Below are 25493 nucleotides of genomic sequence, written 5' to 3'. Positions count from 1 at the left end.
GCACACATAACTGTAATAAAGGAAAGAGAGTGATAAAAGCCACATAAGGTATAACAGAGAAATATTGTTGAAATATTAAAGCTCTTTCAATTACATGCTATCACAACTACTGAGTGCTCCTCTGTAAAGAAAACCATTACAGGGGCGCCTGGGTGGCTCAGCCCTTAAGCGTCAGCCTTCGGCTCAGGGCTCACTGATCCCAGCGTTCTGGGATCGAGCCCCACATCAGGCTCCTCCAATGGGAGCCTGCTTCTTCCTCTCCCACTCCCCCAGCTTGTGTTCCCTCTCTCTCTGGCTGTCTCTATCTCTGTCAAATAAATAAATAAAAAAAAAATCTTAAAAAAAAAAAAAGAAAGAAAAAGGAAACCATTACAAAGTGGTAAATTGTAAGTGGTGCAAACACTGCCTCCTGCAGGAGATCACAGGAAGACAGGCCAGGTGGAGATAGGTGCTCGCAAGCCTGGCAAGTAGGGATGTAAATTGGTACTTTTGGTATCTTTCTGGGAAGAAAGTTAGCAACATGGATCAAGAGCCTCTAAAAAATTCGCTTTGACCCAGTAATTCCACTTCCAGGAATCCACCTCAAGGGGGCAGGGAAGAGATTTATTTGAAGATTTATAGATAAGAATTTTCATTATAAGGTTATTACACTATCAAATGGCTAGAAACAACTTAAGTATCTAATCTGGATTACATAAATACATTACTGTACAACCTTATAATATAATAGTATCTAAATGAAGTTTTTGAAAAACACTAGTGACTTTTGGAAAATTCGAGATATTGTTTATCATTTAAGGGAACGTGCAAACTAACAATTACAATATAATAGGATAAATGCTTTGACAGAGCAAGATGGGAACAAGTGGGGGAAAGAAGGAAGGATTCCCAGGACATTCGAGGTGGGTCTTTAAGGATGTGTAGGAGTTTCCAGGTGGAAGGGGGGAAAAGGACAAAGCGGAGACCCCTAAACTCTGCGAAAAGAGACAGGGAAGGTAATACACCTCTTGAGAAAGGCTTGCAGGAGCCATACCTCTCATAAAACCGCGGCGTGCAAGCCCAATATGTTTCCTTAGGTGAGTGGACGAGACCTGCGGGTCACCAAGACCAGCGGTCCTCCCCCACAGTAGAAGGGATTACCTACCCCCCACCCCGCCCCCCGTCCCAGGCCACGCCCACCGGAAGAGCTGGCCGCGTAGTAGCGCGTAGCACAGCCGCTGGCGCAGGGCTGATCTCTACGCTCAGGAGCGAAATAAATCCCAGGGTCCACGTAGTCTCACCGCACAGATTTTCCGGTGGCGCCAAAAAGCGACCCGGAGAGTTGGCGCAGCACGCAAGCGCAGTTGGCCGCTGGACCCCAGCGGTGTGAAATTTCACACCCGGATGGAGGTTATGTGAGGCCTCCCCAGGTGAGGAGACGTCTATGAGCTAGAGGTAGAGCACCAGGCCGGGCGGGGAGTCCACACGGAGCCAAAGGGCATCTGGGAACCAGAGCATTTCCTTCTGACCATGTTGCCTCGGCTCTCATGGGCCACAGCCTCGCAAGGTCTCTCTTGCTGTCTGGGGACCTGCTGCGTGGTCCCTGGCCGGTCGGCCCCCAAAGCTACCCCTTTCGCTTTGGTCGTCATTCCTTGATGTTCTCCTCGCTGCCCCGTCTCCGAGGTTTGAGAGAGGAGGCTAAGGAGGAGAAGAACGCCTCTGGCCTAGCTGCATCACCGCTCTCCGGCCTCGCTTTGGGACACTTGGCTTCTCTTGGGTGGCTCAGGCTTTGGTCTGAATTGTTTCTCCCTTGGGAACGGTTCATCTCCCCGGTTCCTGACCCAACCTGATCAAGCCCTGGGCTGCCGTGGGCTTTCCAACCCAGCAGTGAGCTTGGACAGGCCCAGCGCTGTTTGCCTAAAATACTAGTAGTTCCAGACAAAATCATTCTCTTCCCATGGTTTAGAACTCCCCTTGCTTACACCTCCCCACGATGTGGGTGGGGTGTCTGGAGGGCTGTGTAGCCGAAGGATGCTGGGAAATGTGAGGAGGTGTTTCCACTTTAAAATTTGGATATCATTTCTGGTCACCTGCATTCTCCTGCTAGTCACAGAGCCCACTTACTGTTGTCTTATACTTGTCCCTTTGTACGCGTTTTACCTGCCTAGCCCCTGAACACAATGAGTTTCCTCACTGGAAGTTCTCTTCTCCATGGCCTTGCCTGTGGAAATTCTCAAAAATGGTTCTTCTCCTCTAACCCAGATCATGGCTCATTTGGATGAAGCAGCCCGCCAGCTGTCCAAAACTGGGACAACCCTCTATGCCGTGCTGGAGCTTAAGAAAGGTGCCTCACCTGAAGACATCAAAAAGGCTTACAGGTTCAGACCCAGCCTCTTATTAAACCTGGAATTCGCCCCCCTTAAGCCCTTCTCTTTCTACCTTGCTTTCAGACCCATTTTTAAATCCTCAGGCCTTCACTTTGGGTTAGATGGGGCCATCATCCTTTTCATTGTGGACGGCAAGGAATTTAGACTTGGGCTGTTTGCCTCCATTCTTCGCACTTATGCATTCCTTCCTCACATCTAGAGACCTATCCCTGTCATTCATCCTGCCCTCCTTACCCAGCCATTTCCCAATCATCCTCTCCCCACCCTCCTTTCGGGTATTGCCTGGGCAGGAAACTGGCCTTAAAGTATCATCCAGACAAGAATCCAGGGGACGCTCAAGCAGCAGAAATATTCAAAGAGATCAACACAGCCCACTCCATACTGAGCGACCCTAAGAAGCGGAAAATCTACGACCGGCATGGCTCATTGGGAATATATATATATGATCACTTTGGCGAAGAAGGTGTCACATACTATTTTACGATGAATAGTTGTTGGTTCAAGGTATACGATTCTTCCTGGTCCCTTAAAATAAGGAAGGAGGGGGGTGCCTGGGTGGCTCAGTTGGTTAAACGTCTGCCTTTGGCTCAGGTCTTGATCTTAGGCCCCTGGGATCCAGGCCTGTGTCAGGCTCCCTGCTCAGTGGGGAGTCTACTGCCTCTCCCTCTGTGCTGTCTCTCAAATAAATAAATAAATAAATCTTTAAAAAAATAAGGAAGGAGGGATCTCGGATCGCTGACCCATCTCTGCCAGGATAGATGCTTCTGTTGTCTCATTTTCTGGGTGCCAGGAGGATTGAGAGAGGGGAGCTGGAATAGAACTATAGAAGAAATGCTGGGTTGAGGCCATTCTTTCCTACCTTTCAGACACTGGTCCTCCTGTGCGCTCTGCTCACCTGTTGCTGTTGCTGCTGCTGCTGCTGCTTTTGCTGTGGAACACTTAAGCCACCGTCTGAGGATGTTGCCAGAAGATATCAGCAGAATGTCCAGAATCAGCCTCCGAGGGCAGGTGAGAGCCATAGACAGCGCCTGAGGTAAGAGCTAGTTGGGGGTGAAACTCTGAACCCTTAATATGGGAGTCTCAAGTCAGTATTGAGGCAAAGTGAAGAAAGGGAAAGAGTAAGAAAAGAAAGAGAAAGAGAAGAGGATACGGTTGGTTTCTGAGGGGCTTATGCCACCAGCTGACAGTTTGAATGTAATATTGGCCTCTCATGATTGTTAAGCTAAGGAATGGGGTGGGAGTTCAGGTGAAGAATGGGTGGGAGAGTCCCTTGAAAAGGCAGTCGTTGAAGACAAGCTAGAGGATGAAGTTTACTGCCTTTACTGGAAAAGAAGGTAAGTGTCTGATGAGATCATCCCCACCCCGAGCAGTTAGAAGTGTGGCTTGACTGAAGTTCACTATAGTGCCACCTAGTGATACTGATATGTAACTGCAAGGTAACGGTTTTCTCACTGCTAGACTAAAAATTGTTACTAAATATTCATATATGTGTTTTTCAAATTCCATCATAGGAAACAAAAGAAATTTTAGACGAGATCAAGATGATAGTGAAGACGATTTCTAAAAGACGAAGAGGAGTGAGTATATATGGAAGCTAAAATGCCCCAATAATCAAAGGATAAGAAAAGAACATACACTAACTTCCGATGAGTCATTAGTAGAAAGTTTATATCTTATACTATGGATTTCAGGTGTTTATATTCTTACCTGCAGGGGGCTTGCTTTGCGTTCTGGATCATCATTCTTTCTGCTTAATAAGATGCCAACCTCTTTTGCCCCCAGGTGCTCACCCAGAGAGGGTGCCTTCTGCTGCCCAACACACTGGACACGTTGAAGAGGGGAGCAAGTAGCCTGTCCTGACATTGACCCTGATTTGCCCCTCTTCTTATAAGAATCCCAACTTCAGAAGCATTGATGGCATCTATCCCAGTGAGGATGCCACCTCTGTCCTTGATGGTATCACTGACCCTGGCAATACAGGGTCACCAGCTACTCTTCTTTTTAGCTCCAGTCCCAATTTTAATCTGTTTAGACAGCAGCCCTCCCATCTCTACCCTTATGAGGTCTCAGGCAGTGGTGACAGACTTTTCCCCCCGAGCATTCTTTTTCCTGTGCCTTGGGATTTGGGCCAATTTCAGCTGGTAGGGGCCCTGAGCTACTTGCATAATCTCCACCAAGATCCTGATAACTGAGCAGGGTGGATCCTATCCCAGAACTGCTATACCAGCTGACCCTCCTTTGTTGCAACGCTGCACCAAGAACTTAGTGCCAGCTTCATTCCTACACCGGCATACCTTTCTGGGGCTGGTCTCACCTTCTTCTGGTGCCCATGCACTTGACATTGTCAGCCTCATTCCATGCCACCGTGAGTCAACTCAGGCATAGTATGAATGCATTGGAGGGGTAGGGGTAGTTATCCCACCTCTGGATTCTCTCTGGACTGCACCGTAGCACAGCTTCCCTTAGCATGCGTCCTGTGGGCTGACTGAAGTTCATATATCAATGCCTGCTTGCCTCCTTCCTTTTTTACCACATCTCATGCAGGCTGATCACCATATATTTTGTTCTTAAAACAGGGGCGTGAAAAGACAATACTTTACAGACCCTTTCCCCATTCGTGCCTCTTCACACTGCCTGTTTCATCTTCTCCACACCATTTATTTCCCATCCACCCAAGGTCAGAGCCAAATAACTCCTCAGACTTCTCTCTCCTAACTCGGAGAAGGGCTAAGGAATGTCAGTAAATAAAAGAGCTTTTGTCCAACCCAATGCATCTGTTGGGCCCCAAAAAGACGAATTGTGCCTGAGATAGAGGAGAAGGCCCATGGGAGAAAAAGACGGAGGGCTGGTGCTCACATGTGAGACCAGCCTGCCTTGGAGAGGAGGAGTGTAGGACAACTGTGGAGTTGAGGCAGAGGCTTCCCGGAGCCTTGTGATGATGACTTTGTCAGCGCTCTAAAATTTCCCCGGAGACCAATTCCCCTGGTGCCCAAAATAGGTTCCTGGCACTCGGGTCCTTTCTGCTCAGCTCAACTTCTCTCGATTTCCTAACAAATTTAAAGTCCTTGGAGTGGCTCCAGTGATGTGTTCATGGACCAAATTCCCACACTTTCTCAGAGGCATGCTCACGAGGTCGTTCCAGGCCCTGGTGCAACTGCCAGCTCTAGCGTCCTTAGCTTCTTTTCCTAGGGTGATACAAGAAAGTTCTGGGCAAGAACAAAAATGGGCCAGAAGTGTTGGACCAGAGCCTTTCCCTCTAATCTCTGGTGCCCCTGTTCTGAATCACAGAGTTCAGTGGAAGAGGGTGAGGGTCATGGCTAAGCCTTGGAGGCACTGGGTCTGGTGAGATCTTTCCTGCCACCCTGAGCCATGCATGGTGCCCCCCATCCTGGCCAGTTTAGATTCTGCATCACTGCCCTGGAAGAAGAGCCCAAGCCAGAGCATGCTTATGGGGGTCAGGGGCTCTCAGGAGCCTTCTGAGCCTGAGAGCTTGACACCTTCACAGACCCACCTTTCACCATAAGCAATGAAGCTCACCCCTGCTATTCCCAAGTGAGTCAGGGTCACTCACTCGGTGACAGCTGTGGCTCGCCTTACATGAGCTAAATTGGGATTTGGAATGTCATGCAGATGCCCCTTGTTCCCCACCCCCATGTTAAAATTAATCTCCTCTCTGGGAAGCAAGGGACAAACAGTGCTGCCCATAGAGTGAACAAGAGTCATTTGGAGAACAAAAGGAGAAAATTTTCAGGGACAGAGTCATTCAGGGAGGGAGGGACAGATAAAGCTAGCTACATGTGCCTGGCTGGGGTACAGAGCAAACAATACAGAGAAGTGTTGGAAAGCAGCTATCGGAGGACGAGGTGAATTGTTGGAGGAAGGGACAGGAGAGATAGCAGAGCTATTTCAAGAGTGAGCGGTAGAAGGGAACCTAAGAATCCACGGACTGTCTAAAGTAAGCGAGGAAGGGTCCAGAGGCAGTAAGGGAAGGCCAGGACCAGGGCCAAGGCCAGGGCAGGCAAGATCGCTGAGGGGATGAACTTCACAGTGGGTTTCAAGCCGCTGCTAGGGGATGCACACAGCATGGACAACCTGGAGAAGCAGCTCATCTGCCCCATCTGCCTGGAGATGTTCTCCAAACCGGTGGTGATCCTGCCCTGCCAGCACAACCTGTGCCGCAAGTGCGCCAACGACGTCTTCCAGGTGGGCTGGGGCGGTGGGGGCACGGGGGGGGCGGGGCCAGGGAGAGCCCGCACCTTTGTGGGAGCCAGCCCCTCGGGTCTGGGCCGAGACTCCAGGCCATGGGCAGAGTGCTCTGTGAGGTGGGCGGTGGCTGTCCTGGTGGAAGAGCAGAAGATCTGGGGTCCCAGGAGATCCCACAGTCAGCATGAGTCAGCAGCTGCTCTGCAGGCTGGCAAGGACAGTGATGTGTGCATGGATAGCAGCTGGAATGCTGGTGTCCGCACAGGGAAGCAGACCCCCAGGGAAACTAGAACCTGGGAGGGAGGTGATGCTGTACCGGGCTGTGCGGCAGTCTGTGCCGGACTTGGCATTCCAGTTTGGGGTTTCAGATTTTGAGGATGATATGGAAGATTTGGAGAAAATAGCAATAAGATAAACATTACAAAATAAGCCCTATAAGAAAAGTCCATGATGAAACGATTTGTATTTGAGGCAAAGCTCAGCGCGTCCATCTTCGGGGGCAGAGTTAGACGGGCGGGAGATTGGAAATTCTCCCCAACTGAAGTTCGCTCCTGTGCCCACTCCACATTGGTCAATTGAGGGGCCTGCTGGTTAAAAAGGATTGTGGTCACTTAAGTAAAGAGAATGCACAGAAATGCAACCAGCTTTGGTTTATTTGAGGTCGGGGGCAAAGCATAGCTGATCAAATTCACAGATGCCATTTTAGCTGCTGGTTTCAGAAAGAAATGCAGCATATAAGAGAATGGTTTAGAAATGGGTTTTCTTTCTTGTCTTGTGCCACTGGAACGAAGATCAGAGAGAGTAAGGGGGAAAGAGCATGTTCCTGTGTGTGTGCGGGAGCATACACACCTTGCAAATGAAGTAAAACCTCTGAATAGACCGAAGCTGGCTGGCTTAGTAGGCATGGCAGTGATAGGGAACATCATGAACACATACTCTTCAACTGTATCAGAATTCCGGAGGACATGTGTTCAACACAAATGATTTTTAACTTAACCAAGAAAATGCTCTTTTTTTTTTTTTTTTGTTCTTTGGGGCAGCATGTTTGGGAAAAAATCAATGCACTGGCTAAGTCAGGCCATCCCATAGCTGTGCTCTGTGACCTCCCTTTGCTGTCTGCCATCTTCCTGTTAAGGCCCATTCCTATCTCCTATTTTTTAAAACATTTTTAAAAAAGATTTTATGTATTTATTTGAGAGAGTGAGAGTGCAAGTGAGAGAGCACAAACGGGGGGGGGGCAACAGAGGGAGAGGAAGAAGCAGACTCCCTGCTGAGCAGGAAGCCCCACCTGGGACTCAATCCCAAGATCCTGGGATCATGACTTGAGCCAAAGCCAGATGCTTAACCGACTGAGCCACCCAAGCGCCCCTCTATCTCCCCTTCTTCTGTGTGTCTAAACCGGCCATTACATTGTTTGGCTCCAGAATATCTCAGAGCCAGTGATTTTCCCTTTCTGGGAAAGGCTGACCGCCCTGTCTGCGCATCCTGGACAAGTCATGTGCCAGAGGCTCCACCTTGCCCACCATCTTAGTTTCCCCTTGGACTAAGTATCTTTCTGAACATCCTTCCGGCTGAGAGGCCCAGGAGGGAATGACAACAAGATTTTGCCATCCCTTCTGATGAATTTGTAGCAAAGCATCCTTCCATTAGATCTTGAAATACATGAAAGCAAAGAGAAGTTTTGAAAGCGAAGGTAATCTGTCCTATAAAAAAAAAATGTGGCCAGGATATTAAAGTACAAGGCACATAGTCTCTTCAGGCAGAGAGGGTCCCAGGGACAGGCTTTCTGTATGTAAGCTAGAGGATGTTTAAGTGGCCTCCCTTGTTCAAGTCAATGCTCTGTATCCAGGAACACCATCTTGGTTCCTTGAAGCTCTGAAATACTGATTGCACCCAGAGAGAGCCAGGACTGGGTCGAACCCTGTGCATAATGTTTAGGAAACAACATGATTCCCAGAGCTTTGGGATGGTTCTGTGGATCTGGACTGATGTGTCTCTTTTAAAGTGCAGAGCACCCCTGGGCCCCCCCAAGGAGAAGAGTGAACAGCTCATTTCCTTGCTCTGCTTTATTTGGGGCAGCCTGGTGGGAGGCTGACCCAGTTCTTTGGCGGCACTTATGTATATACATCTCAGTAGATCTCCCTCTGAAAGATGAGCATATTTAGTTTTTTCACACATTGCCTCCACATTTTGACAACTGTAGGCATAATCAGATTGTCTGTTTTCTAAGTATGGGAACAAGAATAGGACTTTTGGTAAGTCTATCTTAAAACCACTTAGGAAGAATACCCTGAGAACATTGCCTAGAAAGTTAATAGAACTTATAAAACTTATACCCGTGTCTCTCTCTCTCACACACACACACATACACACACACACACTTTTTAAAAAATAGTATAGGAGTTTATATCATGAAAAGTGACCACCTCAGGCCCTCATTTCGCTTCTCCAAATGGAGGTAGCCATTTCCAGCTTTCTTGGGTATCCTTCTAGAGATTTTCCATGGATAGGTACGTGTGTGTGTGTGTGTGTGTGTGTGTGTGTGTGTGTGTGTAAACTACACTCATTGTCCTACATTTGCCTTTGTTCACTTACTCTCTCTTGGCAGTTGTCCCATCTCCACACATTCAGATCTGCGTCTTCGTTTTAAAATGGCTGCATAGGGGCGCCTGGGTGACTCAGTCTGTGAAGTGTCCGACTCTTGATTTCGGCTCCGGTCATGATCTCAGGGTCGTGAGATCAAAACCCCATGTGGGGCTGAGCCTGGAGCCTGCTTGAGATTCTCCCTCTCCCTCTCCCTCTGCCTCTCCCCACCCCTCCCCCACCCTCGCTCTAAATAAATAAATAAAATGGCTGCATAGTGTTCCATTGTTATGACCTGACCGCAGTCTATTTAAATCAGTCCTCTGAAACATTTAGATGGTGTCCAGTGTTTTGCTGTCCTAAAAACTGCTGTGATGGACAACAAGGAAGAATTTTAGGGAATTGTGGGGCACCTGGCTGGCTCAATCAGTAGAGAATGTGACTCTTGATCTCAGTGTTGAGTTCAAGCTCCACGTTGGGTGTAGAGATTACTGAAAATTTTTTTTAAAAATTGTTTCGAATAAAAGAATTTTAGAGAATTGTGATTTTATAACATCAGGTTAATGAGAGAGGCAGAAAGCAAATTTGAAAATGTTTAACTGAACATTTAATTGAAAATATTTAACAGTATTAAGGGTTTGGGAGAATGTCATCCAGAATCCTACCTCCCCCAACACAGTGATTTTCACCTTTGTAAATTATTTTCAAGTCCCAGTGGCCACACATATCTTTACATAGTTGCCATCACAATTTAACTAGTTTTCTTTAGAACTGTAATCCCTCTCTCTCACTCTGAATTTAAAGAGAAAAGACACTGAAATACCACATTAACCCCCTCTAATTTCTCCCTCCGTCTTTCTCCACACTTGCACCCACTCAGCAACCAAGCACTTTGACTAGAGGAAAGCTGTTGGTGTGGGAATTTGATACAAACATCTTCCCCTGCATTTCTGTATTTGTAAACTCTATTCAGTCCTAAACTCCCTTAAGCAAGCCTTCAGTTTATTTTTATACCTGCCCCCACTTTACTGTGGGCACTTGCTTATGAGCTGCAACGTGTTGTAATTTAACAGACAACCAGAAGGCCTTGGAAGAAGGTTGTTGAGGAAGAGCTTTTCTGGAAGGTGTCCATCTAGGGAGAGATTTGCAGATACGGAATTATGAAGAAAGGGGCCACCTTCTCTAATAAAGGGTGGCCTGGGAAAGAGATGAACTCTGTTTCAGTCCCTCCTGAAATCCAGTTCCTCATGGGTTCGTTGTGAGGGCCTGCAGTCATCAGGAGAGGCCTCCTTCACTACTTCCGCTGCTCCTGAGGGCACCCGGACCTCCCCAGCCCAACCATGGAGGTCTCCTTTATGAGAAATTGGTTCACTGCAAGTTTGTGAATGACATTTACCTTGTAGCAGGGCTAGGGATCTTGCTTACTTGACGGAAGAAACTTGGTTAGTGGAGAACAAAAAACCTAGACCGAGTCTAGCTCCTGGGTTCTAGTCCCACCGGCTTTTTCCTTTCTTGCCATGTGACGTCAGTTAGGCTGTTTCACCTCTTCAAGCCTGTTTACGCATATATAGTTTAAAAGGATGCTTTAAACTGACCTTTAATATCCTTGTAATTCTAATGATCTGATTTCACAAATTCAAGAAACCTTACTATGGATTTCCTTTTCTTAAAAAAGTTAGTTATTTTTTTCATAATCTCTACTCCCAATGTGGGGCTCGAACTCACAACCCTGAGATCAAGAGTTGCATGCTCTTCCGACTGAGCCAGCCAGGTGCCCCTGGATTTCCATTTTTTAAGCATTTTCTATTCTGTTACCAGTGTCCTGACTTGACTCATTCTGCTTTTTGATCTTCCTTCCAGCCAGTCTCCTCTCACAGACCCCTTGTGCCAGGCTCTTTGCTCCATTCTGTCAGGCAGAGCCAGCCCTCCACTCAGAATCCCTCTTCCACCCACAATTCAGCTTTTGCCAACATCTGAATTCTTCCAGGGCTCTTCAACATTTCTCCAAATGTCTGGTCTTCTGCTACCATTTTCCCATGGTTTCTCCAGTATATTCTGAAGGTCTGGCTCAGAAGACCTACATGGTCCACTATACATCATTGGCCAGGTCATCATTTTGGGGGAGATAGCCTCCAAAATCTCCCCGTTGAACTCATAGAGCATCTTTCTAGATGGAACATTTCTATTAGATGCTATGGAACATTACCGAAAAAAGAAAAAAAAAAAAAAAAAGGAAGCACCATACAACCTAAAAGACCGCTCATGGCATGTAAGCCACACAAAAGCCTTGAACATAGCTTAGAGTTAAATTCCATTTATTTACTCCATTCCATTTTATCCTCCACAAGGAACAAAGATCAGTTATTTCATGTTCTGTGGTTCTGTGTGGTCGTATATACTTTTAGGATTGGTTTTGTTTGTTTGTTTGTCTGTTTGTTTGTTTTTTGACAGAGAGAGAGCACAAGCAGGGGGAGCGGGAGAGGGAGAAGCGGGCTCCCCACTGAGCAGGGAGCCCAAGGCGGGACTTAATCCCAGGACCCTGGGATTGTGGCCTGAGCCAAAGGCAGATGCTTAACTGACTGAGCCACCCAGGCGCCCCTTAGGATTGTTAACAACCCTTCGTGCAGTGCTTTCTCATTTACAGAGTACCTTCACATGCATGATTCCATTTGAGTTAGATAGGATGGGTGTGATTTCTATTTTACAGGGAGAACAGGACACGGGCTATAGACATACACACAAAGGGACAGAGCAGGGACATAAATCTAGGTCTTCTGTTTCCTAGAGTGCTGGAATGTCCTTTATGCATCACCTCATTGGCACATGAAATTTTGTTCTATGGGGCTGGCTTCCTTGTGAAAATGTAAGATCTCAGGAAAGAACAAAGATATTTCTGTATACAGTAGAGCCCATCAGTTATTTTTTAATTAGTTTTTTTTTAAGTACAGGTCTGTTGCCATATGCCTCTACACAATTGTTTATAAAAACTTATACCTTAAAGAAGATACTAATCCAAAGATGCATTATATAAGTGTGGGTTCGTCGAGTTAAGAGCAGGTCTGTTCCTTGTGCCTTCTCCACAATCGTCCACAAACACTTGCATTTTTTTTTTTAGTGTTTTTTATTTTCGGTTTTTATTTTAATTCCACTTAGTTAACATACAGTGTTATTTCTTTTTTTTTTTATTTTATTTATTCATTCGACAGAGATAGAGACAGCCAGTGAGAGAGGGAACACAAGCAGGGGGAGTGGGAGAGGAAGAAGCAGGCTCACAGCAGAAGAGCCTGATGTGGGGATCGATCCCATAACGCCGGGATCACGCCCTGAGCTGAAGGCAGACGCTTAACCGCTGTGCCACCCAGGCGCCCCTCTTAGTCTTGAAATAGAAAGATAAACAGAAGCAGAAGATGGGATTTTGCTAACTGGATATTAGCCAGCTGAGAGATCTTTAGTCCAATGTGGAGACGGTCAGCTCTGAGATACAGAAAGCAGGTGGCCGTCTACACCTTAGTGTGAAACTCCTGTCTGTGGTGAGACTATGTAGGACTTACAATCAGGGCAGGAAGTAATTTCTTTTTGGACCATGGACCCCCTTTGTCAGTTTGTAAAGCCTGTGGACCCTAAGGGCGATGTCTGTGGTTTACGTAAGAAAAATGTTTTTAAATGCATAAAATATAATACATATGATTACGAAGCAACTGGATCCCATTAGAACACAGCATGCATTCTCATACATTCTCGACGAGGCTGATATGGCCCCAAGTGTGTCTGCCGTATTAGAATTTTTTATTGTGATTTTATTTTTAAATTTTTATGTAGTTGTTCCTTTCAGGTAAAACTCCCCCCCACCCAGCTGTATTGAGATATAATTGACAAAAATTATACATATTTAAGGCGTGCAACATGATGATTTGAGATGGCAAAATGATCACCACAACCAAATGAGTTAACACATCCCTCACCTCACATGGTTACCCGTGTGTGTGTGTGTGTGGTCAGTATACAACACAGGATGACTAACTCCAGTCCCCATGCTGTCCATCAGGTCCCCAGAACTAATTCATCTCATAATGGAAGACTCGTGCCCTTTGACCAGTATCTCCTCACTCCCCCCACCCCCATCCCCTGGGAACCACCTTTCTACTCTCTGCTGCTAGGAGTTTCACTTTTGTAGATTTTTGGTACTAAAGTAATGGGGGAGAGGTCGATATTAGGAGGGGAAATGTCTTAAAAGTTTCCCTGAAGGAGTGGTAATGAAAAAAACCTTGAGAAGCACTGGTATACAATTAGCAGAGTAATTAGAACGTGTTGGGTAGAGTAATGCGTGCGCTTCTGGATTAAGACAGTAAATCACGAGCTCAAGCAGTGGGCTTGAAGTAGTTTAGAAGTAGTGATAAGCATACATTAAGTTTGGATATTTGAGCAACAACAGCAACGTAATGTGAAAATGCCTGTGATTTCTGTGGGGGACAAAGTACCACTAAAACTATTGTGGTTTGTTGCCTACATTTATAACTGAAGGAAATGCCCAATTTCTGCTAGAGGTTAGTGAAAATCAAGGTATGATTTTTTTTTTCCTCATCTGGGTTCACAGAATTTTAGTGAAGGATCTTTCGGGGCTGCGGTCCCCAGGTTAAATTCTCCTGCGTGACAGGCACCAGCATCTTCCCAAGTATCCAGGCTTGACTTTCTCCTCTGCCCACAACCCACCATGTCCAAGTGAATGGTCAGTCCTGCTGATTCTGCCTCTGGCCTCCCTAGTCTTTTTTTTTTTTTTTTAATTTTATTTATTTGAGAGAGAGAGAGTGCGCGCGTGAGCGCACTCGCACCACAAGCCGGGGGAGGGTCGGAGGGAGAAGCAGATTCCCCACTGAGCAGAGAGCTCGACCCAGGGCTCCATCCCAGGACTCTGGGATCGTGACCCAAGCTGAAGGCAGATGCCCCTGGCATCTCAAGTCTTTCCAAGATTGCTGCCACTACCTGAGAGTGGGCCCGCGACTCGCTTTGACTATGGCATTTGCTTCACGGTTATCTGTGTCTTTAACCTCTCTCTCCCCTCCCCATCTATCCAAATTACCTCTCTTAGATTAGCATTCACTCTTATTTTCTCTCCTAGTTCAGAAAACATGTCTACAAAATTAAGATCAGTTCCTTACCCTTGAATTCAAAGCCCTTTGTGACTTTGCCACAATTAAAAAAATAAAATAAAATTTAAAAGGGGTGCCTGGGTGGCTCAGTCGGTTAAGCGTCCAACTTGTGCTTTCAGCTCCAGTCATGATCTCATGAGTCATGAGATTGAGCCCTGCATTGGGCTCTGGGCTCAGTGGGGAGTCTGCTTGAGGAAACTTTCCCTCTGCCCTTCGCCCCAGTCTCTCTCTCTAAAATAAATACATAAATCTTCTATAATTAATTAATTAATTAGTAAAATTCAAAAGCCCTTCATTTAGAAACCCACCTTTCTAGCTCCTCCCCTCCCTGTTTGTAACTTAAAATCCTATAGTCTCTCTGGTCTCCTAAAACTTTTTCCTACCTAACCATCTGCCACCTGTCTACCCTGTCTTCAAATGGTATCTTCTTAAACATCCCCTCCCTTGAACCATCATAGTTGTTTACAGTTCTTCTAGTGGTTTATCTTCTTGGTTTTATGGCACTCCAGCACTCCCTTTCCATTCATGTCAGGACTGACCATTGCATTTTTTTTTAAAGATTTTATTTATTTATTTGAGAGGGAGAGAGAGAGTGCAAGCAGAGGGAGGAGCAGAGAGGGGGAGGGTGAGAGAGAATCCCAAGCCAATGCGGTGTGGGGGTGGGGAGCTCAATCTCAAGACCCTGAGCCAGGCACCCCTGAGCATTGCAATTTTAAGTATTTTCTTTTTTCTTTTTTTAAAAGATTTTATTTATTTATTTGACACAGAGACAGCCAGTGAGAGAGAGACAAGCAGGGGGAGTGGGAGAGGAAGAAGCAGGCTCCCAGCGGAGGAGCCTGATGTGGGGCTCAATCCCATAACGCCGGGATCACGCCCTGAGCCAAAGGCAGACGCTCAACGACTGAGCCACCCAGGCGCCCCGAGTATTTTATTTTTTCTTAAGTAGGCTCCACACCTGACATGGGGCTCAGACTCACAACCCCAAGATCAAGAGTCGCATCCTCCACCAACTGAGCCAGCAGGTGCCCCACATTTTTAAAAAGTAAAAGTTTTTTTCAACCCCCAAAGTCTTTGTTCAAAATTTGGAAATTAGAAAAAAAGAAAAAAAGGGATAACCCACAATTCTATCACTTGATGACAATTATTGCAAAAATATTTAACTTTTTTAAAGATGCATTTTAAAAGTAATTCAGGGTCTATAGAAGGAAATTTGGGAAATGTAGATGAATAAAAGAAGAAAGTTTTTAAATCACCTGCGAATCCCATCACCCATTTCTAAATTGGGATCCTACTATATAGGATATAGGATGTAAATCTATATATATTTACATCCTGCTTTTTTCATCTAAATCATAACATGAGTATCTTCCCGTGTTACAAAGAACTCTGTTAAAGATAATTGCATAATAATTCTGTTGTAACTCATTTAATTGCTCCCCTACTGTCAAATAACCAGACTGTTTTCCTATATGAAAAAAATATTGTTTATTATGACTACCAAAATAATACAGGTGTATTATATAGAATTCAAACCTCATAGATAATACAAGTGATAGAACGTATAAATCCATCTAAACGCACTAGGACTCTTTCAGAGATGAGATGTCAGGAACTACTTCTATGAGACCGGAAGAGGGCGCTCCAGGGACAGCTGGGGGAGACACAAACAAGTGAGACCCTGGATGGTGGAGTTAAAGAGAGGGAGATGGTGGTCTCTGTGGGGTGAGAGGGGGAGGTTATTATAAAAACCACCAGCTCCCTTCCCCATCTCAAAGGCCAATAAACACTGGTCAGGGTATCTGAAATCCTTACCTTATCCGTCAAGGCTCATTGCTCACAGAACATCAGGAGCAAGTGCTAAGTACAGATCCCTGTTTTCAGATCTGAGGACACTGAGACCCTGAGAGAAATTGTTTTCCTAAGGTCATAAATGGCAAATACAAAACCAGATCTTCAGATCATTGCTACTTTCCCTATATCGTGCCACCTTCAATGCCTTCTGTTAAAATATAGAAATGGTACCAAGAAGGGGTAACAATTTTATCCACATATCCAGTACAGATGACTTTCTCAAAATAACCACCCAGCGTTTGCAAAAAATTTGGGACATGAGACAGACAAGTTTCAATTGAGGAGGGAGTCAGGAAAGGGTTAGAGCGACTCCCCAGACTTCATTCTCATTTCACCTTCCTGATTTTTGCCATAGCTATGTACCACCTGTGCTATGGTTGATTCTTTCTTTCTTTCTTTCTTTTTTTTTTTTTAAAGATTTTATTTATTTATTCGACAGAGAGAGACAGCCAGCGAGAGAGGGAACACAAGCAGGGGGAGTGGGAGAGGAAGAAGCAGGCTCATAGTGGAGGAGCCTGATGTGAGGCTCGATCCCGTAACGCCGGGATCACGCCCTGAGCCGAAGGCAGACGCTTAACCGCTGTGCCACCCAGGCGCCCCTGGTTGATTTTTTCTATTTAAAAGGACTCACTTTTAGGGGCCCCTGGGTGGCTCAGTCGGTTAAGCACCTGCCTTCGACTCAGGTCATGATCCCAGGGTCCTGGGATAGAGTCCTGCATCAGGAGCCTTACTCAACAGGGAGCCTGCTTCTCCCTCTGCCTCTGCTCCTCCCCTCTGCTTGTGCTCTCTCTGTCTCATCAAATAAATAAAAAATAACATATTTAAAAAAAAAACTCACTTTTAAAGCTTAAATGTTTATCCTATTTTCATTCTAAATGACAAAATCCTTGAAAAATCACTAGCTATATAGGCTGGTTATTTTTTTCTAATATCCACAAAATAGACACATAAAATTTTTCAGTGTTCATTCTCCTATGACCTAAAATCTTCATGCCTGTCATCAGTAAGTAGACCATGCTTGGGGAAACACTGAGCTAGCTCAAGGGTAACACAGAGAGGACCTCTAAGCAACAGGAGTGTGCCAAGAGTTAAAGAGCCTGGAAAATTCAAAAGATAAACTTAACCGTTTCATTATTAGTCACGTTTAGCCCTAGTGCAAAAGGGCGCATACATATATGTGCATGCCTGGGACTGACGAGCAAAGGATGTGGGGTGTGGGGTTGGGCGGGGGAAACATTGCCAAGGCAATCACAGAAAGGACCGAATGCCCTGGAGGGTAAGAGGAGAGCCAGCCAGCCCACCCCAGGTAGGATACGGCAGGAGGAACTGAGCTTGGAAGAGGGAGGAGACTCTGGAACCAGTGGTTGGGTGGGAATTCTGTGCTGGGCTGTGGTACCTGCTCCAGGGAGCAGCCCTGGGCCTGTAGCCAAACTGCAAAAAAAAAAAAAAAAAACGGCAGAGGCGAGACCCCTCCTACCACCTGCCAGTGAGCTCTCCAGCTCCCCAGCTCCCCAGAAAGGTGCCCTTCAAACAAAGGATTTAGGTTGGACTGCCTGATACCGATTGCCTCTTGGACCCATGGGTTCCAACAGAATGGCAGTGGTTAGCCAATGGCATGAGCTGCTAAAATGTTTTTCCAGGGGCGGGGGGGAGTGGTGAAGAAGTAGCGTGCTTCCTGGTCCACCTCCCTTGGCCCAGACATCCCAACAAGTCCTGATTGCTTTTTTTATTTTTATTTATTTTTATTTTTTATTATTTTTTTCTAAAGATTTTATTTATTTATTTGACAGAGATAGAGACAGCCAGCGAGAGAGGGAACACAAGCAGGGGGAGTGGGAGAGGAAGAAGCAGGCTCACAGCAGAGGAGCCTGATGTGGGGCTCGATCCCAGGACTCCAGGATCACGCCCTGAGCCGAAGGCAGACGCTTAACCGCTGTGCCACCCAGGCGCCCCTGATTGCTTTTTTTAAAACTTTTTTTGGGGGGCGCCCGGGTTGGCTCATGACCTGAGCCGAAATCAAGAGTCGGTCACTTAACCGACTGAGCCACTGAGGTGCCCCTTTACTTATATCTCTTCTTTAATCAAAGAGACTATGTGTTCTTTATTTCTTTAAAAAGGTTAGATTGAAATATGGTTTCTTAGAGCAAGACTTCTTCCAACGCGTCTTCTTCATCTGTCCTTTGCTTGTCATGCTTTCTTTTTCTTTTTTTAATTACCTTGGCTTGTATCTCCTGTTGGATCCTTTCTGCTTACCACTCCTCTTTGAATAGGGGTAGTTCTATCTGAGGCTGAGGGTGAATTCTTTACTCAACCCTCTGTTTACCTTGGCTTTCTTCCACTGTCCACCTGCATGTAAACTGGCTAGCTGGATGTTATCACTGGTTTGTAACCTCTGTTTGGTCCTTTGGCTTCTTTGGTGAATTAGAGGGGTATGACCTGTATTAGTAGGCCACTGAGTGTCTCAATTTGGTTATGTTGCCTCAGAATATTTTTCACACAGAATCTGAGGAATTATCTTTCCTGGAGGCTCGTGGAGATCCATGGGAGGAAGTCTCCCTAAGATTTGAGCTACTTTCTTTCCTTTTCACAAACACATCATTCTGGTTGCAAGCTGGGGCCTTACATTGCTTCATGGGGTTTTGGTTTTGATGGGTCATATTTTGTTTATCTCCGCTCAAATAGCAATCCGCAGTTGCACTGCTGACTTTTACATTGTTTTCTCTTGCCTTTGTGAAGGATTGATGCTGGGCCTTATTAAAACGTGTTTTACCTGAGACTCAGAGAGGCGAGTATTAGCTCTGGGCATCATTCTTCAGGTGGCCTCAATTTTATTGCATCTGACAATGTGTAGTATATTGATTTTAGGATGGACTCCGGGGTCAGAGTGCCTGAGTTCAAATATTGGTTCTGCCACCTATTATCTGATGACCGTGAACAATTTATTTAACATCTCTGGGCTACAATTTCCTATCTTTGAAATGGGGCTAATAGTAGTACCTATTTCATAAGGTTGGTAAGAGGTTTATGAGTTAATACAAATAAAAGGACTTAGAGCAAAACCTGGCATGAAGTATGTGCCCAGTGAGTCACTGTCCCTGTATTTCCTGTAGTCTAAGTGGGCGGGGGGTAATATTCATCCCCCTCCCCATATTTACAAGAAATTCTTGAGGGTTAAATTCAGTAATGTCCGGGAAGCCCATAGCATGGTGCTTGACACAGAATAGGCCCTCAAAACATGTGTTGAATGTTAAATAATGAGTATAGAGGAAGGCGGGGGGCGTGCAGAGGAAGGGGGAGAGAGGCTCTTCAGAAATTTGGCTCTGGGCTAAGACTTTAGGAAATCGCCCCCTTTCCACTCATTCAGACATTCACTGAGCACCTTCAGATGCTGGCCACCAGCAAATCAGAGAGAAGTAAGATCCCTCCAGGAACTTGCAGGCTTAGAGTTCTCGCAAAAGCTTCTTACTCACTTGGATTCTAAATAATGAAAGGTAATTGTATTAAGTAAGCAAAAGCCCAGTGATGTTACGCTTTAACCCATTCTCTAAAGTAAACTCAGCAGTATTTATACAATTCCAGCTACTGAGAAGGACAAAGGCACAAACACAGTCTTGGATAATCTCAAACTAATCCGTTCAGCTTTATGATGGCCTGCAGTGTTAACTTCTTATGATTCACAAGAAATGCCCCCAAAATGTGACATTTGTGACATGCCAGTCACTCTCACTAAGGTAGGCTTGCCCACTTCACAGGGCCATGTTTCCTGCCTTGCCTACACCTCTTGCTTTTAAAGGTTCAAACAAGACTGTGGGCTTGGACTCTTGTATGTTGCACACATAAGAGGCCCTCCAGCTGATGTCCAGTTCCATCGAACTCCACTGCAGGAAATATATCTAAATTTGCAAAGTCACAGGTAACTGTTCTCCCCGTTACTACGGACTACGAGTCCGTAGTCTTCCAGCCAGTTAGGACTAAGTTCTGCCGTAAGTGACAGAAAACCCAAAATAGCAATGGCTTAAGGAAGGTAAAAATGTGGTTTTTGTCTCAAGTGGAAGTATAGGTAGGCAGTCCAGGACTGCCTCATCAGAGACTCACTCCTTTCATCTTGCTTATTCTCTTCATGTAACTACCTCATGGCTCAACACGGCTGCTTCGACTTGAGCCACTCCATCTTCGTTCCAGCGAGCAGGAAGGAGAAGAGAGGAGGGCATGCCTCTCCCATTAAAGATACTTCCTAGAAATGGCACAAAACATTGCTGTCTACCCCAGTGGCCAGAATGCAGTTGCCTGGTCATACCCCACTGGAAGGGAGGCTCGGACACACAACCTTTATTCCATGTGTCTTGCTAAAAATTCAGAGGCTGTATTATTGAAGAAGACAAGGTGAATATCAAAGAATAACAAGTGATCTCTGCCAGTCTCTTATCTCTCCTGCTGTCCACAAGTTGACTCTTCGGTCTTCTCTGAAGACCAGCCTTCCTGTTCACACTTTCTGACCCCTCCCGCTTTCCACCCCCACTTGCACAAGACTAAGGGTGGCCCCAGTGTCAGCTCTTGGCCCAACTCCACAGGTTTTTTCAGGTTTAAAGCTGCACACTGTCTAGCCACCTCCACCTCTGTGTCTCAATTCCAAATTCCTGGAGAGAAAATTTGGTTCTGCTTGGGTCAGGTGATCACCCCCTCGACTCTGAGCCAGTCATCTGTGGCCTGGGCGTGGCAGGGCTCTCCCTTTTAGGATGGGGTGGAGCAAGTTCTCTAAGAGGTGTAGTGCTGAACATCTCTTGTAAACCCGCCTTCTGAGCTTCCTCTTATAACCCCCAGCCTGTGGGATGTAGTCGTCGCTTTGCTCGGTTTGCTTGTCCGTAGGGCAGGGATGCATTTATTCATATCTTATCCCCAGAGCCTTGCAATTACCTGGCACACTCAATATTTGTTGTAGAAAGAATAATCCAATCTCGTCCTTAATTTTACAGGGATTGAACACTCGCTCAGATTTACATAATGACAATGTTAGGGGCAGCACAATAACACAGGTCTGCGACTCCCAGTCTCTAGCATGGTTTCCTAGAGTGACCCAGCATGACGTGGCTGGTGTGCCCCCTTGTTCAGCACTTGTCTCAGTTTCCCTGCCAAGGGCTCCAGAGAATCTCCCCTGAGATGTGACCCATGAGAGCCCCAGGAGGACATTGGCGCACCACACAGTGTCCATTTCCAACCTTAGCCTTCCTGTCAACACCAGTGTCTCCCCACACCTGCAAGCTGGGCCCCTCTGGGGAAATCCCATCCCGACTGGGCCTTGACCAAACTTAGGCTCTGGATGCAGGGATGCTTAAGGGGTAATGAGGCAAAAGTGGGAAAGAAGATCTTCATGGCCCCCCACCTGGCTGCTCTGAGGAGGAGGGCCCACCATGGGAAAGAGCTGTTATCTCCCCTTCTGCCATTCTCCTACATCTTGGCCCTCATGACCTTTCCCCCTGCCTCCTCCCTGGTCCCTCATTTCTCACTGTGCCTGTTCTCTCACATTACTTGTCCCTACAGGCCTCGAACCCTCTGTGGCAATCCCGGGGCTCCACCACGGTGTCTTCGGGAGGCCGTTTCCGCTGCCCATCTTGCAGGCATGAGGTTGTCCTGGACAGACATGGTGTCTATGGCCTGCAGCGAAACCTGCTAGTGGAGAACATCATCGACATTTACAAGCAGGAGTCTTCCCGGTGAGCTGTCAGGACCTCTTGTCTGTAAGGAGCAGGGCCTGGGACACAGCGGGGAACCCATCAGCCGAAAGGGAAGGGCTAAAAGGATCAGCCTGCCTCTTCAGTTTAGAGATTAGAGGACTGGACCCTGGGAGGCCCCACACTTCCCTTCAGCCTGGCCCCTGACCCTTCTGCCACCATGCCCGCTCCCCTCCAGGCCACTGCACTCCAAGGCTGAGCAGCACCTCATGTGCGAGGAGCATGAAGAGGAGAAGATCAATATCTACTGTCTGAGTTGTGAAGTGCCCACCTGCTCTCTCTGTAAGGTCTTCGGTGCCCACAAGGACTGTGAGGTGGCCCCACTGCCCACCATTTACAAACGCCAGAAGGTATCAAGCAGCAGAGGGAGCAGGCGTGGTGGGGCTGGGGACAGTGGACAGGGTCTCCAACTTCAGCCTCTCACTCCACTTGGTTTTAAAGGCTGGCAGATCAGGGCTACAGTCCCAGCTCTGTGCATGACTCAGTGTGACCTTAGGTAAGTCACTTGATCTCTCTGGCCCTGACTTTCCTCACTTGTAAAATGGGGATGAAAATGCCAACTTCCAAAGTTGTTTTAAGGATACGATTAGATAATGAATACCAGCAACTTCAGTTTGGTGGCCTAGATACTCTCCAGGCCCTCTCACTACTACGCACCTACATTTGACATAAAACATAATTTAAAAATTATATCAGGGGGGCACCTGGGTGGCTCAGTTGGTTGAGCGTCTGACTCTTGATTTTGGCTCAGGTCATGATCTCAGAGTTGTGAGAGTGAGACGCATGTGGGGTCCACGGTCAGCACTGAGTCTGCTTGAGATCCTCTCCCTCTGCCACCCCGCCCCCCGCTCACACTCTTTCTCTCACAAAGAAAATAAATGTTTTTAAAAAATAAAATAAAAATTATATCGGAGGGCAAATGTTGGCAGTATCCCTAAGCTAGGGAGATGAGACTATGCCTCCAGCCCCTGAAAGGTGGACACCCGACCTGAAGACCCCCACAAATCCCAGGTTAGGCTGGAATCTCAGGAACTAAGGCGGTCAGGCTCGCTGCCTGGCTTTTGACAAAAGCGAATGCATAATCTGCCTAAGGAAAACCACCTCGGTTTAGGCCCTTGGGTTTTCCTTAGACTGAGAGCAACAAAATATCCATTCAAAAGTGAAGATGGGGGGGGGCGCCTGGGTGGCACAGCGGTTGGGCATCTGCCTTCGGCTCAGGGCGTGATCCCGGCGTTATGGGATCGAGCCCCACTTCAGGCTCCTCCGCTATGAGCCTGCTTCTTCCTCTCCCACTCCCCCTGCTTGTGTTCCCTCTCTCGCTGGCTGTCTCTATCTCTGTCGAATAAATAAATAAAATCTTAAAAAAAAACAAAAAAAAGTGAAGATAGAGAAGTGTACCCCATGAGTGAAGTCGGTGGAAACAAAAATTACAGATTAAACCCCTGAGGAATTCAGATATTGGAATTATTAAGGAATTGAGTCACTGTGTATAAAATGCTTTCTTAAAAAGATGGAATAAAACCCCAGCCATAATAGATTACCAAACATGCAGATTTAACAAAGAACCAAATAGAGCTTTTAAAAATGAAAATGTGGTTGTTGAGACAAAACATTGAAAGGATGAATTAAACGACAGATTCCTCTGAAAAGAGAATGAGGGAGCAGGAAGGCGGGCCTGCAAAAGCAGCCTAGGAGGCAGGAGAAGAGAAGGATGAGCACATACGTCTCCTCAGGGTCCCGGAATGAGAACCCAGAGAATGGAGAAGAGGCCATAGCATCCTAACATAATTATGAAGAATGTTCCCGAATCAATGGAAGGCATGAATCTGCAGATGAAGCATTTAGCCCAGGGCCTGGCATTTGGTGGATATTTGACAGATGTCTGTTCCCTTCTCATTTGGTGGTGAAGACCCTCCTCTTTCCACATCCTTCCAGAATCCATAAGTGTGCTTCCACACTTCTCGGATGTTTCCAGTCCATCTAGATCTCTGGAATGGCTGCTCTGGTGGGGAGCTGGAGCGGCAGTCCTCTCCTAGGCGGCCCCGGCTGGGGTGGGAGGGGTACAGCTCTAGATGGGGTCCTCCAGCTCTAAGGGCTGGCCTGTGTGTGTGGCAGAGCGAGCTCAGTGATGGCATCGCAATGCTGGTGGCGGGCAACGACCGTGTGCAAGCAGTGATCACGCAGATGGAGGAAGTGTGCCAGACCATCGAGGTGAGCCTGGGATGGGAGGGAGGGGAAATTTCTGGGTTCCTGGGGTGAATCACAAGTAGCGGGATATGTTTAGCCAAGCTGCTAGGTTCGAGTCCCAGCTGTGCCCCACGGCTAGCTCTGTGACTTGGGTCCGGTTACTTCACTTCTCTGTGCTTTGGTGATAATGAGAATGATGTGGTGACTACATCACTGGATATTTTTGAGAATTAAATCAGATAATACAAGTAAAAACTAGGACCAGAGATGCCCCTGAAGTACTTTAAAATATTGTATTTGCTAAAGAGAGAAAATCTTAAGAGTTTTCACAAGAAAAACTTGTAACTATATGTACGGACAGATGGGAACTAGACTTGTGATCATTCCACAGTATCTACAAATATGGCATCACTACATTGTACACCTGAACCTGATGCAATGTTAAAAGTCAATTATAGCTCAGTTTTTAAAAATCTTGGAATTGTTGTTACTGAAAAGACCTGGGACCCAGCAGCCCTCGACTGCAGCTGTGGCTGGGCCACTGTGTGCTGGGTACTTCCCTTCTTGGCTGGCTGTGGCTTCCATTTAGTGGGGGGTGGGACAAGCGGGTGAGTGCTCTCCCAGCTAGAGGTCTCATCCTGGCTTCCCTCGTTCAGGACAACAGCCGGAGGCAGAAGCAGCTGCTTAACCAGAGGTTCGAGGCCCTGTGCTCGGTGCTGGAGGAGCGCAAGGCTGAGCTGCTGCAGGCGCTGGCCCGCGAGCAGGAGGAGAAGCTGCAGCGCGTCCGGGGCCTCATCCGCCAGTATGGAGACCACCTGGAAGCCTCGTCCAAGCTCGTGGAGTCGGCCATCCAGTCCATGGAGGAGCCACAGATGGCGCTGTACCTCCAGGTGGGCCCTCGGCACCGGGAGGGCTGGGCTCCGGTCTCCTCTCTGGCACCCACTTGCCCCACGGCCTTGCGCGAGTCACCCCGCCAGAGACCGTTTTCTCCTCAACGAGCCAACCCCGCGGGACCGTGGGCACCAGAAATGGGACTTTGCCAGCGCTTGGCACGGTGCTTACGCTCCCCCTCCTTTCTTCCCTGCAGCAGGCCAAGGAGCTGATCAATAAGTGAGTAGGCGGGCCGGGAAGGGCCGGGAAGGGCTGCCCGGGTCCGCCGCCGCGCGGAGGGGGTTGAGGGTGCCGGGGCCCTTCCCGCTGAGCGGCTGCCGCGCCGCAGGGTCGGGGCAATGTCAAAAGTGGAGCTGGCCGGCCGGCCAGAGCCGGGCTACGAAAGCATGGAGCAGTTCACCGTGCGCGTGGAGCACGTGGCCGAAATGCTGAGGACCATCGACTTCCAGCCGGGTGAGGGAGTGAGGAAGGGAGGTGGCGGCGGGCCGCGGGGACGGGGCGTCCGGAGGGGGCGCCGGGGGGCGGGCGTCAAGGCC

The 25493-nt window shown here is 47.3% G+C and overlaps 2 protein-coding genes across 4 annotated transcripts in view; both read left to right on the top strand.

The window, feature by feature from the left end:
* The first annotated feature begins 2244 nt into the window (after positions 1–2244).
* On the top strand, positions 2245–3930 carry DNAJC5G (DnaJ heat shock protein family (Hsp40) member C5 gamma). Its single transcript, XM_026517217.3, is given in 5 exon segments — positions 2245–2357; positions 2605–2623; positions 2625–2870; positions 3233–3374; positions 3878–3930. Coding segments are annotated over 5 exon segments (573 nt in total).
* A 2098-nt stretch (positions 3931–6028) lies between these two features.
* TRIM54 (tripartite motif containing 54) overlaps positions 6029–25493 on the top strand; it is a 29546-nt gene continuing 10081 nt past the window's right edge. For all 3 annotated transcript variants that reach the window (XM_044390805.3, XM_026520835.4, XM_057309111.1), the window contains exons 1-7: positions 6029–6569; positions 21689–21861; positions 22058–22229; positions 23995–24090; positions 24723–24956; positions 25154–25176; positions 25286–25410. In XM_044390805.3, the coding sequence (XP_044246740.1) occupies positions 6402–6569; positions 21689–21861; positions 22058–22229; positions 23995–24090; positions 24723–24956; positions 25154–25176; positions 25286–25410 (991 nt within the window). In that variant the 5' untranslated portion in view covers positions 6029–6401. The remainder of the gene's footprint in view (positions 6570–21688; positions 21862–22057; positions 22230–23994; positions 24091–24722; positions 24957–25153; positions 25177–25285; positions 25411–25493) is intronic.

This window comes from Ursus arctos, unplaced genomic scaffold (genome assembly GCF_023065955.2).
Source record: "Ursus arctos isolate Adak ecotype North America unplaced genomic scaffold, UrsArc2.0 scaffold_8, whole genome shotgun sequence".
Classification (NCBI taxonomy): Eukaryota; Metazoa; Chordata; class Mammalia; order Carnivora; family Ursidae; genus Ursus; species Ursus arctos.
Note: the sequence above shows the minus strand (reverse complement) of the source record. Positions and strands in the feature narration are given on the sequence as shown.